The 18,002-nt window shown below is 30.2% G+C and overlaps 1 protein-coding gene across 9 annotated transcripts in view; it reads left to right on the forward strand.

Annotated features, from left to right (window-relative positions):
• Positions 1–18,002, forward strand: part of LOC145249487 (phospholipid-transporting ATPase ID-like) — a 516,252-nt gene that overhangs the window by 279,077 nt on the left and 219,173 nt on the right. For 5 of the 9 annotated variants that reach the window (XM_080111082.1, XM_080111081.1, XM_080111084.1 and 2 more), the window contains one exon: positions 14,238–14,284. The exons of the other annotated variants lie outside the window; for them this stretch is intronic. In XM_080111082.1, the coding sequence (XP_079967208.1) occupies positions 14,238–14,284 (47 nt within the window). The remainder of the gene's footprint in view (positions 1–14,237; positions 14,285–18,002) is intronic. 9 annotated transcript variants of the gene reach the window in all.

Below are 18,002 nucleotides of genomic sequence, written 5' to 3' on the forward strand. Positions count from 1 at the left end.
TATGGTTTCCGTTTTGCCAGATCTACAGCAGATGTGCTAACGGTTATATCTCATAGGATTAGTGAATCTCTCAAAGGCTTCCTTTCTAGGGCAATTGCTCTTGACATATCAAAGGTCTTCGATAAGGTATGGCATAAGGGCCTACTTCACAAGATTTCCAGCTATGGTATAACTGGAAATGTTTTCTCAATCATTAAATCATTTCTCTCTAATAGGCTCATAAGAGTAGTGGTTGATTGGCAGAAATCAGAGGCCCACAGTATTAATGCTGGAGTCCCTCAGGGGTCCATCCTAGGCCAAACTCTCTTCCTGATCTACATCAATGATCTCCCAAAACACATACTTAAATCATTTGTTGACATCTATGCTGATGACACGACCATCTATGGCAACACATCAAAGGCCGTAAATGACAAAGTTCTCTCTAATTCTCTACCCTGATTTTGAGCGCACGGTACAGTGGGGGAAGAGGTGGCTCGTTACTTTTAATACATCTAAAACCAAACTACTATCTTTACATCATCAACACTCTGAATCCTATCTGGCATCAATTGAAATGGATGACTCTCGTCTAGGGGAGGCTCCATGTTTTGATAAGCTCCTGGGATTGACCTTTTCTCCTGACCTGAAATGGAATATGTACATCAAGTCAGCTGCCAAGGTCGTTGAAAAAATGTTAGGATCCTTCTACCACTCTAGAAGATATCTCGCTGCTGATGCAATGTTCTATCTAAATAAGAGCCAAGTACGCCCAAGGATGGAGTACTGCTGCCACATCTGGACAGGAGCTGCTAAAAACAGCCTATCCTGCCTTGACAGAGTACAAAATAGACTTCATGGCTTAGTGGGGGATGCTCTTTTCTCTTTCCTGCAACCTCTCTCCCACAGAAGAGACATTGCGAGCCTGTCTTTGTTTTATTGTTACTTCCATGGCAAGTGCTCGGCTGAGCTCCAATATCTGGTGCCCCCTCAGTAATTTTTCACGAAAAACACTCGTCTAGCTGAAACCACTGTCAAAAATTTTCCCCACTCTTTATCTGTACCAAAACCAAAACATAGATTCCATGAACAAAGCTTCTTTCTTAGAAGTGCACGCCTGTGGAACTCTCTTCCGTTTGTCTGTTTCCTACCTGACTATAACTTGAATTTCTTCAAGTCCAACATAAACAAATTCCTGATGAACTGCCCCCTTAAGTAAGACACTTTATCAAATCTCCAATATTAACAATTACTACGATACTATCCCATTGAGTACTGTACACGCAATAACCCTTATCTCCGAGTGGTTTCCGGGCCTTGATAAGTGATGACCTCCATGTGAAAAAAAAAAAAAGTTAAACTGTGGCCTTTGTAATATGTCATTAAGGTACATGAACAGAAAATTGTCATCGCTGAGGTACAAGTAAATAAAAAAAATAATGGATAAAGCGAAACAGCTGTAAGCTGCTTATATCACTGATAAATAATGGTCCAAAGGTGAACAACTCTTCAATATTTAAAAATCCAGTAATATTGATAATTTCCAATATCTTGTTCACCCGGCTGATCTGCAAACCTTAGTTTCTTTGCTCAAAAACGTGACGTCATTTGTCATAGTCTTTCTGTTTTGTCTGACCGTTGCCTCCTGTTCAAACCTTACATCACCCATTTTTCATTCAACCCTGACAACGATTCTGTTTTGCAGATCTGGGTTATCATGCACTCGGTGTGACCCTTGTCAAAATTCACACTAGCTAACTTGATAACTACTGACAATAGGGTACCTAACATGTAAATGACACATTTTGTCTTAACAGCAATTTATAAAACTTTATTTCCGGTTGAATCCTAAATAAAGCAATAACTTCTATAGATTTTCTATTTAAAAACAACATAGTTTTATTCACAGAACGCTTTTTAGGCTCTTAAGAATATTGTAAATAATATCTTTAATAGTACTACTCTTTTAAGTAAACCCCCTTTGTTTTAATTAAAACAAAAAAAAATCTTCGATGACAAAATTATGTGTATATTATTTTGTTTGTAATTTAACTAGAAGTAAAAATAAACTTGTGTTAAGTCAAAATATGTCCTTTTGGGCGTTGCTCATTCTGAGGTGCCTCAAGTATAATTGATTCCAGGAATTTAGCTTGGAGCTTTTAACCTGTTTATACGCATACAGTTCACTTCTAAGGAATTTATGATTCCAATACAGATCAGTTTACCAAGCTTAATTTTGTGCGTGTGTATGTGCACAGGTTAGTCTGTCAAGCTTAATTTGTGTGTGTGTGTGTGTGTGTGTGTGTGTGTGTGTGTGTGTGTGTGTGTGGATGAGTCTGTCCGGTTTTATATTTTTTTCCGGTAAATTTTACTATAAAAAAACATACACATAACTCAATTCCAAAACTAAAGAATATTTTAAAATGTGATTAAAATATACAGGGGAGGAGGGTGCTCATGAAAGCAATTGTGGTAATATTCCTGAATACATGCCTAAAATGTGGGTTTGCTTGAATGATTTTAGCAGTTTAAAGTTATTTATTTAAGAAATGCGGTTTTACATTTTTAGTCAAGCATAAGTTTATGAAATTGCATAATTTTCATTATTGGACGCACAAACTGAACGTATATCAGAATGCATATTTAAGAATGTGCTATGTCTGTTTTTGTTTAGTTTCATCTGGAAATTGTCAAGGGGCAGAGAGAGGGAAGGGAATGTAGTGGGCGGAAGTGACCTACATTACTAACATTGTTTCTTTCCAACGTCTATTGATAGAAGAGGGGGGTCTGTATGAGTGTGCAAGGTGGGAAGGTCGCCATTGCAAAAGGTCCCACTTGAACAACAAAGACAAATGATTTCTTTGTAAACATCAACGTTGCTTTTCTATCAAGGAGTGTAGTCATCTACGATGACTCTCCTTGCCTATTTGAATGGGTTGAGTTTTATACTAGTTTGTAATCAGTGGAAGTCTTCCCCCACCACCCTACCCGCAGGAATAACGGTATGGATCCTGGTGTTACTAAAGTTACTGAGAAGATTATTGGATCATTCTATCTCTCCAGAAATCTCAATGATTTTTGGTCCTTCAACAAAGGAGGGGGTTGGATCTAGCAATTCACTCTCGTTCGTTCGTTTGTTCGCACTTTTCTCAATAACAGCTGTAATTTTTAAAAAATTTTGCACAAACACTAGTCATGGTGATAGTCAATTTTTGCCAGAACGGATTTTCCGGGATAACTTTAGTTGTCCCCACCTCCAGGGGCCATTTTAGGGATAAAATTGCCCCCAAATCGTTCGTTAAGTAGTTTGTTAGCACTTTTCTCAATAATCATGCTTTGGATTTTTTTTTTTCAAATTTTGCAGAGACATTAGTCATGGTAAAAGTAAATTTTTTACTGATGGAGGGAAACCCCGCACGCTCGGCTTTTTTTTTTTTTTTTTTCTTGGATATGTATGTGTTGTATCAATAGCATTATAACAAATGGTTTTGTAAAAATATTTCAATGCATTTTCTGGTGCACGAGTGAAACTGGTAATATTTTTCTCTGTAAAACTATCTTTACATTTTAATGTTAATCAAAATGTCAGTTATCAAATTTTTTTATTTCATAAAGAAAACCTCTACCAAACCACAATTCGTCCATGCAAGGAGTGTTATTGCTCCATCTGGGCTGGTGTATCTAACATTAGTCTCTCACTCTTAGACATGGTCCAAAAAAGAGTTTCAAATCTAATAGGTCCCTCAGAATTGGCCAGCTCCAAATTTTGTACCATTGTTACAATGTTGCACTCCTGTACCTGTTTTACAAGTACCTTAATGGAATGTGCTCTGATGAAATCATAGCAGTTATTGCCCCTTGATGTGCATACTCCTGACAAACAGCAAAATCCCACTCCTTCCCTAGATGCCGGAAAGCCTTTTATCCTAATGGTTTCTTCCCTCGAACAGCTAGACTTTGGAAATCCCTCCCTGTTTCCTTGACTGTGTTGATAAGAAGTTTAAATGTGATGTGAACAGACATCTCACTGCTCAACTCCCCACAATCTCCTGTTAGCCATGATCTCAAGTAGTGGCCCTTTACATCCAAGTGGCAATACACCTTATTTGAGTAAAAGAAAAAAAATCATACTCTGTTAGCTACTTGCTCTTGTATGCGTGTTTCATAATCCTTCTGGATATGGAATACTGCCTGCAAATAAGTTCTTTTATACCTCAAAAAAAAAAGAACTCTAAGCCAAAACAAAACTGTTAGAAGACAGAGGAGGTTTATTTACTTTGATCTTCGTTTCAAATCATTGAATAGTGGAGTGGGGTAGACAGTGATTGATAATCACTGTTTAATCATATTTATAATCCCACTTGTAATGCTTCTCAGGAACTCTCGCCTCCTCTCACTCACTTGCTCTCTCTTTGAGCCATGTGATGTCACATTCGTTTCTGTCAATTCCTACAACAGTAATTCTAAACTCGAATTTAGCGGTTGAACTTTTATTTCTTTTATTCACAACTAACTCTTATCTACTAATGGGTTTAATCTCACAATATTTAACACTAGATGTGTTGATTTAACTGTTTTACGGCATACCAACCCTTTTAAGGTTACGTAATATCCCCATTCTATCTTTTCATATAGTCTTTCTTTTCTTTTTTTTTTCTTTTTTTACATAGGAGTCACCCTGGCCCCTCAAAGATAAGGGTTAATGGGTGTACAGTAGTCAATGCAACAGTATCGTAGAAATCATTAGTAGTGGAAATTTGTAAATTGAGTTACTTGTTTACATTGGACTTGTAGTCAGCTGGAAAGCAAACAAACGGAAGAAAATTTCACAGGCGTGCAGTTCTAAGAAAGAAGCTTTGTTCATGGAATCTACGTTTATATTTTAAGCACAGATAAAGAGTGGGGGAAATTATTGATACAGGAGAGACAGAAATAACTCCTTGGAACCAAGGTGAAACTTCAGTCAATCTCAGTCGATATAACCTCCGATCTTCTTCAGGTATATCTTGAACTCGATAATCTTTGTCAAACTTGGGAATCTGCACAGAATTCCAAACGTAACTGTTTACTTACTATACAGGAGTAGCATGGTCTCTTTCCGTCAGTCATGAGGTTACGTTGGCTAAAACTTTAAAAAAAAAACATTCAAAATGAGAATAATAGTCCAAATAATCCAATTAATACAAATTAGGTCACCATGTTGTATTGTAAAAATTAGAAATCCCAAATACCAATTTTTTTATTTGCAATTGGACAAGCCCATTATTCCAACTAGGTAGTACCAGATGATACCAGCAGATTAGATGAGAGAACGCACTACATTTGCTGAAAGCATAGAGGTCATCTTAAAGATGAATCGTTTATGCTGGTAGAGTCATGTTGAGTGTTGCAGAGGACATCTTGAATCACAGGACGTTTGGTCAGCCAATGAGAATTTGGAAGCGAATGATTTGATAAGATTTTAAAAAATGGAGAACATGCTCTCAGTTATTTTGGACCATAAATGACAGATTTTCATGGGTAAACTCGGAAAAAAATCTGACTCCTGGTGTCGCCCATTTAGCTTAGATTATATTGTTTGAATTGAGAAAAAGTGAGTTTGCTAAGCCAGTTAAGTGACCAACCATAGTCGAGGGTAAGCCAAAGGCTCTCTTTTCATTACATTGAGATGTGGTGGAGTGTGTCATTCTTTTCTCAGGTTATTCCACTTACTCTTGATCCTTACCTTTTTAGGCTGAGTATTCATCAAAGGCATCAAGTACAATTTAAAAAAAAAAAATCTTTTATATGACTCTACTGAGGATTGAACTCCAATCTTCCAATCCATTAGCAAATGCTGTAATCATTTTACCAAATGGATTACTTAAATATAGAAAACAACAAAACATCAAATTAGACACTTCTTGCTTATCATATCTTTCTTCTTAGTCTGTAACTTTGTACAGTCTTTGTAACGGTTCCAAATAATCATGTAATGTAGTCGTTACATTTTAACCTTTTAATATGAAAGTCTCGCAAAGAAATAAAGAAATTTGACAAGAGTTTTTTTTAGTTTAAAGAATAATTATTTATTAATCGTCGTTTCATTAGCAAATCACTGACACGTATTTTCCAAGCCAGCAACAATATGGTCGCATTCCTGCTTTTTCTCTGTGTTAATTAACCGTTCCCCAGTTCGTAGCTAAAACTAGTTACTATGTTTTAGCTGCGAACGTTACCGACATTGTATATGAAAGTTTTGCAAAGAAATAAAGGAAAGAAATAAAGGAAAGAAATTCGCAAGTGTTTTTGTTTTTCAGTTGAGGGAAAAACCTTTTATTAACGGTCGTTTCATCACCAAACCACTAATACATGTTTTCGAAGCCAGTGACAATAAGGCTGCATCCCCGTTTTTCCTCTCAAGGTCAATTAACCGTTTCCCAGTCTGCAGCTACAACCAGCTACTATGTCTGCAGCTCACTCAATGGCACACGGTCGTCCGACATTTATTTTTAAGTTTAAAGAACTAACAAGTCATGCATCTTGTTTATAAGTTCCTCTCACACGAACACATGCTTAAAAGTCCTGTCATGCCACCACCTAGTTAAAACAAACAAACAACTTTTGACCGGCACATGGTTAAAAAAAAAACCCAAAAAACTTGGTTTTTCTGTCCTTTCTCTTTTTCTGCTGTGACATCACCTTACTTGGTCATTTGCATATGTGAGATACCGCTTATGATGCTAAATACATGTCAGTCACTTCGTGACGAGTTATGGGTTAAATAGAATTACTATCTGTGGTGTTACTTCCTCTTGTTCAAAATGGACTATTTCAGTCTATATTAAATTATTTTTTATTATCGTTGACTGTTAATTATATTGTATAAAATAAGAGGGGGGGGCAAGCAACAACATAGCGGGGGAGGATAAAAGTGATAGACAGAAAGTAAGAGATTAGTCACTTATGGTAAATCGCAGCTAATTAGAATAATAAAAATTAAATGTTCTGATACATAACTCAATTCCAAAACTGAGGAATAATTTAACATATGATTAAAATATACAGGAAGAAAGCTTTATGGAAACAAACGTTGATTAACTCGGCTTTAGTATGATAATAGATGCTTGTAGAGCGTGTTTCTGCTCTGCCTGTATCTGCGCTGTGGGACTGCCATGATTGTCTTGGAGAAGGGGAGGAGGGTAAGAAACGAGAGTAAAAATAATTCAGTTGTCAATTTTTACCTTTGTTTTCGTTCTGTTGCCTAAGCGACTTTTTATAACTTTGAAATATTAATACTTAAATAAATAAAAAAACAAAAAACAAATAATAATAATGATAAAAAAAGAAGTCCTGTTCATCAACGATTAATCCTTTTCAAGTCGGAACTTGATCTGAAACGTTCTTGGTAATCTTTCGGAGACAATTCGTCATTCGATACAGAATATCTGAATTGACACATCCTTGTGATAATTAAAATTAAAAAAAAAAAAAGAAATTTAAGTTTAGGTAAAAGCAGATCATTGTTTTTTTTTGTTTGTTTTTTTCTCCTTTTTTCCAATTAAAAGAAGCATTAAAATAAAATAAATAAAAAAAAATAATAATAAAGCTCTCGTTGCATCCGGTTCTTGTTGTTTTAAAATCCCATCAATACGTATTATATAACGAAAACAAGGATATTGAATAAGAATGTTGGAGAGTGAGTGAATTTGATCCCTGAAAATCTATCATATTAGTGATCGGCTACCTCCACCCCCTGCAGCATGTAGTTGAGGTTGAAGAGCATAACGGATACACTGTTGAGAACACACACACACACACACACACACACACACACACACACACACACACACACACACACACACACACACACAAAAAAAAAAAAAAAAAAATAAAAAATAAATAATTGAATGGATGCTATCAATTCTAATCAAAAATCGTTGGGCACAAAACGAGAATAAGTTTTTGTCATTGACTTGCATCGCCCTATTTTTTTCGCCTTTCATATCCATCATGTTTGTGGTCCGCCATCTTTTTTTTTTTTTTTTTACTCCAGTAAAGATAATCAAATTTATCTCACTTAGAAATATAGGACAGTTAGTTTGAAGGCGCACATGGATGGTCTAATGGATACTGTTGTCGACTATGGAATTGGCGATGTTTTTTTTCCCAGAGGAATCACCACTTATCAAGGCTCGGAGACCACTCGAGGATAAGGGTTAATGAGTGTACGGTAGTCAATGCAATAATATAGTAATCGTTAGTAGTGGAAATTAAGCAAATTAGATTACTTAAGCGGACGGCTCATCAAGAAACTGATGCTGAGCCTCTAAGGTTTTCCTTGAGCTTTAGGGAATAACCAAAAGTCACAGGGAGCAAGATCTGGGATATAGGGAGGGTGAGGAACTGTCTTGATACTCATCTTGGTCAAATAGTCTGCAACAAAGATGGAGTACCCTTGGGACAAACTTTGCGCAAATCTTCCATATCTTCAGTTCCTCGAATTCAGGAATATTAAAACGAACAAGAATGTTAGAACATAAACAATGGAGATGATGTTAGTAATGGCATCACGTGATCTTAATGTCACGTGAGTTAATGGTGTAATGAGATAGATTTTGAAAAAACGTACAATTTAGAGTTTGGAAAAAAAAAAATCGGACGAGTTAACACGAAAGATATGCTGCGCCTGTGTTTTAGAAGCTGGAAGAAAACACGACTTTAGCATAATGTAGAAAATTGCAATGTCTTGCAGCTCGGATGGCAAGTCAAGTATGCCTCCGTTCAGTCTCAAGAGACAATGGATACCCACTGTAAGGGTAGTTGCACGTGTAATTGTAACAATTTCCAACCATACCTTTCCTGAATTGGTACTGCTTGGGTTCAGTGGTAAAGTGAAGTGCTAGATGACTGTAAACAATGCCGAGATAAGCAGAGAGCACATACAGCAGCAGGAATTCCTAAATGGTCACCCATTTTAGTACTGACTGGTTCAACGTTGCTTAACTTCAGTGATCTTACATGAACCGGTGTGTCAACGTGATTATGCTGAGAATAAAGTTATATCAAACATGTAATTTGTTATCGTTTGGTTTCCTTCCGAGGAAGTTAGACTTGGACAATGAGAAGATACGAAGACACTAGATGTTCTTTACCTGTGCACGACACAGACTCATGTTAAGGAACAGTTTTATTATTTTAAGTATGCACTTGTTGAACCATGTTTTTTTTTAATAGTATTTTCAAGTTAAATTAAAGTTTTACAATATCTTTTTTTTTATATAAAATTGTTAGGTGAAAGTACGGAATAGTTAATGGTGTAATGAGATATGTTAAGAATGGCTTTCTGAATAACGTTATTATTTCAGGACGGTTCAATAAGTGCATAAGTACCTTATTTTATTATGTCTTATATGTACATATACACACAACAATAGCAGAACATTTTAATCACTAGATATATAAAAAAATATATACTGTTTTAACAAAATCAAGACATCAAGGAATATATTGATAGCAACAAATAGTGTATTTTATCGTTAGTTACAATTGTTTCAGGACTATTCGGACAAATTCCCGAATAGTTTTGAAACAATTGTAACTAACGATGAAATACACTATTTGTTGCTATCAATATATTCCTTGATATCTTGATTTTGTTAATTCAATATATGAATACTCAATTATGAAACATGATAATTTTGTAGCTTACAGTTTAAGTCATCTCTTTTTGGCTTAAAACATATTGGTATATGAACGATTACCGAATTTTCAATTATATAAACTCAGTACAAATTCTGAATACTAATATATATATATATATATATATACTTAATTTACTCACATAAAATTAGTATACGAAAGTATAGATTTATGCGTAAACTTGAAGTATTTACTTCAAAAGTGCTCAATACGTAGGTAGAGCTAGTTAGTAATAAAATATATATGGCGATTAAGCTACACTGAATATTCCGTGTTTCATCCACTCTAGGACTCTTCAGGCTTATGCGCATAAGCCTGAAGAGTCCTAGAATCGCCATATATATTTTATAACTTACTATATATATATATATATATATATATATATATATATAAAATCACAACGTTAAAGATACCCTGTTTATATACTGCCTTACCATACAATACCTTCACTAGATTGTGAAGTTCAGGTTGAAATAGCGTGTGCTTGTAGAGTTTCCTTTGATTGTGCACAAAGATTTTCTTGACATCCTCAACATTGCTTGATCATGTTGTCAATATCGACATTGATACCGTTCTAGTATGTAATAGTGCTAATCAAGAATGAGTTTCTGTTGAAGCAATAATTCTTGATCTTTCAAGAGGATACCATTACTGGTATTTCATTTCTGTGTGTGTGTGACTGTATTACAGGTGATAACTATTGGAGTGAGTGTGTCCATCCTGTTATTGTAAACTCACGTAACTGGTCAAGGATTGCATATTTATATTTCTTTTTAGTTTCAATTGTCATGATTGGTAAATCACACAAAATTGATTCTAATATCTAGGTCAATCGTGTTTGTGTTATAAGTAGGGCTATGACAACACCATATTCTTTTCATTGTTTTGACTCTCGAGTATATATCCGACACAGTTAATCAATCGAGAACCACATCACTATATATAAAAGCATATAAGATATCAACGATACACACTTGAATCAAAACAATGAAAAGAATATGCTGTTGTCCTAGCCCTAATTATTAGTATTGCATAGACGACAGCTTGTTGGCTAGAGTTATTTCTCTTCCTAAGTAAAAGTTTAAAGAACCAAAACAATTGAGATATTCACAGGTGATTACATAATACAAAATTTATTCTCAAACAATTTTTACTTAAAATCACGTTTTAGAAGGAAAAGAATTATTTAAAAAATCTGACGTTTCTTTCTTTTTATCTCTACCTTGATATTGTTTCTTTTTTTCTTTCTTTCTTTCTTTTTTTCTTTCTTTCTTTTTTTATTTAGCACAAGTATAAATGTGTGTCTTAGCAACACATGCATTTAATATTAATTTTCTATGCCTGTATCTTCATTCTATCTCTCCATATGGTCTACAGGAGAGACAGAAACGCCTCCTTGGAATCAAGATGAAGTTACTAAATGTGCTGGTCCTCTCAATCATGCTTTACGCATGCAAGTCATGGACACTGAACGCAGAAGATTTAATCACTAGAAATGAGATGCCTCAGACTCTCTGGCACTCGTACAATGACATGTGACCAACAAATAAGTTCGCAGAAAGGTCACTCAACAAGTCTGAATGTTCAGGATGTCTGAAGTCAACCCCAACACAATGGCTATCAGTAGCAAGCTCAATCGCACCACCCTATATAAGGAGGGAAGGGGCAACTCAAAAATGGATTCAAAATGTTCAGGAGGACACCAGGGACTTGCCAATCCAACAAATTTTAAGATGCCCCAGATACCTCAAGTCTCGAAAGCCTTTGTACAACTCAAAAATCAAAACTTTCAACCAGGTTGAGACAAAGGAAGAATGGGAAAACAATACTCCTAAAGGAGAGGATACTATCGAAGACCTAACTTTGCACCTCCTAGGTTTTGCTACAAATAGTAGGAAGCAGTGGGTAACTGCAAACCAGATCAGAACAAGACACTGTAGAACTGCAGTAAACAAGCATCAGTGAAGATAGACTCTTCGATCTGCCCAAAGTTCCAGGCAGCTCCCCCAGGGCACAGATCACCTGATCCTACGCTGTCCAGTCACCCGACTAGAATGAGGCTATGCGACAACCTGTCTATCTGAAGACAATTTCTCAGACTGGCTAAAAAAAAAAATAGCGATATGGAGGTCTAACTCGTATGATACTACTATGGAGACTTGACAACTTTGAAAAAGAGGAAACTCTGATGGTATGGGCACGTAACATGCTTAGGACTTGCAACAATCATTCTGCAAGGAATAATCCAAGGAGAAGATGGGGCAGACAGAAGAAGTGGGCCAATAACATCCTTGACAGGGAAAAGCTTTGGTGTTACAGATATTTGCCCACACCCACACCAAGAGGAGCTAGCTGGTCCACCATTTATTCACCATGCAGTGCTGCTATGGCCCTTACAAGGTTTGGGACTAGTGACAGTAATATCCACATTGTTACTGCTTGTTTGATATTGTTAGACTGGGATAGTTTTTAGGAGAGGTGGAGAAATTTATAGATTATCTAGGCTATTGTAACTGTGAAAAATTGCATAAATAAAAGGTGCATGTAATTTAAACACACGTGTGGCAAATAAGACGAGCTGAACGTTACGAGTGAATTTGATTCTCACAGTGTCATATTTTTTTTATCTTGATCGTCGACTAATTAGTTTTGGATTACGGTTAAGATGATCTGTGGTTTCTTGAACAAAGTGATCTTGGAGATTTGCAGGAAAACCAAAACTGCATTTAACTCTTATCATTGAATATTGATTTCTGTGACTTCTCAGAGATTAAAAAATTTTTTGCAGGTACTATATACCCTACCTCCCTGTAAGACGTAAGACATTCTCAACAAACACCCGGCTAGCTACAACCACTATCAACAATTTCCCTTTCTTTATCTGTGCCTAAAATTAAGCGAAAATTCTATGAAAAGAGTTCTTTTCCCCCAGAACTGTTCCTCTGCCGAACACAACACTGCAGAGCTACTTCCCAGCTGATTATAACATGGTCGTTTGTAAGTTCAACATAAACAAGTTCTTGATGAGCCATCCTCTTAAATAATGTGTGTTCAGTAGTTCATGAATTGTTAGAAATAAGGAGAATAAAAGGTGGACCTTAGGTTTAATTTTCAAAGTAAACCTAAGGTCCACCTTTTATGATTAATATTTATTAACCTCAAACAAGGCATATTGTAACTGAGATGTAAAGAGGGCCCAGATATAGATGTAGGGGAATCTAAATATGTAGTTGGGCAGCAACACGTTTGTTGACTTTTAAATTTTTGCATATTAGTACAAGTTAGAAGCAGGGAGGGAATTCCAAAGATGCACGTTTTAAAAAAAGAAACTATTAGTGTAGAAATTTTTCTATCATCTATGTGTACAGTGAAGGGGTGGAATTTTTCTGTTAGTCGGCTTGATCTGATGTATTTTCATTGAGGGAGTACAAATGCAGTAAGTTCATCTGATATGAGAATATGATTTTTTTTTTTTTTTTGTAATATGAGTTTTAAAAGACAGGCTAAGATCTGATGACCTCCAAGGAAATTAAAATTTATAAACTAGTAAGAGTTTTATGTATTTTATTTAAATATACATTATGTGTTTGTAAATTTTTTTTACACATTTTTTATATTTTGTTTATATATTTAGTATATTTTGACATAATGTTTTTACGTTTTTTTTTACATATATTTTACACATTTTTTACGTATTTTTACATATATTTATACGTATTTTTTAAATGTATTTTTAAATGTATTTTTTACATTTTTTACACATCTTTTTACATTATTTTAACACATTTTAACATTATTTTTACATATTTTTACATTATTTTTTAGATATTTTTTAACATTATTTTTAGATATTTTTTATATTATTTTTAGATATTTTTTATATTATTTTTAGATATTTTTTATATTATTTTTACATATTTTTTACATTTTTACATATTTTTTACATTATTTTTACATATTTTTTACATTTTTACATATTTTTTACATTATTTTTACATATTTTTTACATTATTTTTACATATTTTTTACATTATTTTTGCATATTTTTTACATTATTTTTACATATTTTTTTACATTTTTTAAAAATATTTTTAGCATTATTTTACATATTTTTTAACATTATTTTACATTTTTTAACATTATTTTTACATATTTTTAACATTATTTTTACATATTTTTAACATTATTTTACATTTTTTAACATTATTTTACATTTTTTAACATTATTTTACATTTTTTAACATTATTTTACATTTTTTAACATTATTTTTACATATTTTTAACATTATTTTTACATATTTTTAACATTATTTTTACATATTTTTAACATTATTTTTGCATTATTTTTACATTATTTTTTTACATTTACATATTTTTACATATTTTTACATTATTTTTCCTTTGCTGTTTTTCCTTACATATTTTTGGAGATGATTAAAACATGGCAGGCCTATTTGACTTTATTGGTTCCATTTTTCTTTTTTACTTGAAAAGATCAAGTGAATCTATCGGATTGCTTTCCACATATATATGATTTTCCTTTCTAAAATTGTAAAAAATCATTTTAACCATTTTAGGTGGAATACTCGTCTGATGAGATGGCTGAGCCAAGTAAATGGAAAAGGTAAATGTTTGAGAAGATGCTCAGCTTGCATGGACATGACCGCATCCCCATCCCCTTTAATCCCAGAGCATGTTTCATCTGGACATTTGAAAAAAAACATGTTCGATTAAAAAATATATAGCATCATTTGATCTTTCTTGCTTGAACTTTTTTAGCTGCAATTTTTTGTTTGTGTGTTTCTATTAGCTAAAACATCCATACTCATTGCATAACGCAGCGTTATTATCATGCAATTTTTGTGTTGAGAATTCTTTAAAACATCGAATAAAAAATATTTTAAAAAATGGTAAAATTTTTCAAATAGCAGCATGAATGAATCACAGAAAGAAACCATCTAAGATGGAAGGCTCCTATTTGTATTTTATTGTTTTAAAACATTTTGCACAAATTTTTGTTTTTAATATTTTTTACAATTTGAACGCTTGTGACTTTTTTTTATTTCCAAACAATATTTTTCTATGAACTAAATAAGATGATCCATGAGAAGCTGTATATATTTTGATGTTTGAAAAGCTGTATATATATATATATATATATATATATTGATATATGAAAAGCTGTATATATATATTGATATATGAAAAGCTGTATATATATATTGATATATGAAAAGCTGTATATATATATTGATATATGAAAAGCTGTATATATTGATATATGAAAAGCTATAAATATATATTGATATATTAAAAGCTATATATATATATTGATATATGAATAGCTATATATATATTGATATATGAATAGCTATATATATATTGATATATGAAAAGCAATATATATATTGATATATGAAAAGCTATATATATATATATATTGATATATGAAAAGCTATATATATATATATATATATTGATATATGAAAAGCTATATATATATATATATATTGATATATGAAAAGCTATATATATATATATATATATATATTGATATATGAAAAGCTATATATATATATATATTGATATATGACAAGCTATATATATATATATTGATATATGAAAAGCTATATATATATATATTGATATATGAAAAGCTATATATATATGAAAAGCTATATATATATGAAAAGCTATATATATATGAAAAGCTATATATATATATATATGAAAAGCTATATATATATATATATATATATATATATATATATGAAAAGCTATATATATATATATGAAAAGCTATATATATATATATGAAAAGCTATATATATATATATGAAAAGCTATATATATATATATGAAAAGCTATATATATATATATGAAAAGCTATATATATATATATGAAAAGCTATATATATATATATGAAAAGCTATATATATATATATGAAAAGCTATATATATATATATATATATGAAAAGCTATATATATATATATATATATATATATGAAAAGCTATATATATATATATATATATGAAAAGCTATATATATATATATATATATGAAAAGCTATATATATATATATATATATGAAAAGCTATATATATATATATATATGAAAAGCTATATATATATATATATGAAAAGCTATATATATATATATATATGAAAAGCTATATATATATATATATATGAAAAGCTATATATATATATATATATTGAAAAGCTATATATATATATATATGAAAAGCTATATATATATATATGAAAAGCTATATATATATATATGAAAAGCTATATATATATATATGAAAAGCTATATATATATATATGAAAAGCTATATATATATATATGAAAAGCTATATATATATATATGAAAAGCTATATATATATATATGAAAAGCTATATATATATATATATGAAAAGCTATATATATATATATGAAAAGCTATATATATATATATATGAAAAGCTATATATATATATATGAAAAGCTATATATATATATATGAAAAGCTATATATATATATATATATATGAAAAGCTATATATATATATATATATATGAAAAGCTATATATATATATATGAAAAGCTATATATATATATATGAAAAGCTATATATATATATATATATGAAAAGCTATATATATATATGAAAAGCTATATATATATATGAAAAGCTATATATATATATATGAAAAGCTATATATATATATATATATGAAAAGCTATATATATATATATATGAAAAGCTATATATATATATATATGAAAAGCTATATATATATATATGAAAAGCTATATATATATATGAAAAGCTATATATATATATATATATATGAAAAGCTATATATATATATATGAAAAGCTATATATATATATATATGTGAAAAGCTATATATATATATATATATATATGTGAAAAGCTATATATATATATATATATATATATATATGTGAAAAGCTATATATATATATATATATATATATATGTGAAAAGCTATATATATATATATATATATATATATGTGAAAAGCTATATATATATATATATATATATATATGAAAAGCTATATATATATATATATATATATGAAAAGCTATATATATATATATGAAAAGCTATATATATATTGATATATGAAAAGCTATAGATATATGAAAAGCTATAGATATATATAGATATATGAAAAGCTATATAGATATATGAAAAGCTATATATAGATATATGAAAAGCTATATATATATATATATATATGAAAAGCTATATATATATATATGAAAAGCTATATATATATATATATATGAAAAGCTATATATATATATATGAAAAGCTATATATATATATATGAAAAGCTATATATATATATATATATGAAAAGCTATATATATATATATGAAAAGCTATATATATATATATGAAAAGCTATATATATATATATGAAAAGCTATATATATATATATGAAAAGCTATATATATATATATGAAAAAGCTATATATATATATATGAAAAGCTATATATATATATATGAAAAGCTATATATATATATATGAAAAGCTATATATATATATATGAAAAGCTATATATATATATATGAAAAGCTATATATATATATATATATGAAAAGCTATATATATATATATATATGAAAAGCTATATATATATATATGAAAAGCTATATATATATATATGAAAAGCTATATATATATATATATATATGAAAAGCTATATATATATATATATATGAAAAGCTATATATATATATGAAAAGCTATATATATATATGAAAAGCTATATATATATATATGAAAAGCTATATATATATATATATATGAAAAGCTATATATATATATATATGAAAAGCTATATATATATATATGAAAAGCTATATATATATATATATGAAAAGCTATATATATATATATGAAAAGCTATATATATATATATATATGAAAAGCTATATATATATATATATGAAAAGCTATATATATATATATATGAAAAGCTATATATATATATATGAAAAGCTATATATATATATATATATATATATGAAAAGCTATATATATATATATATGTGAAAAGCTATATATATATATATATATATATATGTGAAAAGCTATATATATATATATATATATATGTGAAAAGCTATATATATATATATATATGAAAAGCTATATATATATATATATATATATATATGTGAAAAGCTATATATATATATATATATATATATATATATATATATATATATATATGAAAAGCTATATATATATATATATGAAAAGCTATATATATATATATATATATGAAAAGCTATATATATATATA

The sequence above is a fragment of the Euprymna scolopes genome, chromosome 28 (assembly GCF_053919585.1).
Source record: "Euprymna scolopes isolate OS-2025 chromosome 28, ASM5391958v1, whole genome shotgun sequence".
NCBI classification, from domain to species: Eukaryota; Metazoa; Mollusca; class Cephalopoda; order Sepiida; family Sepiolidae; genus Euprymna; species Euprymna scolopes.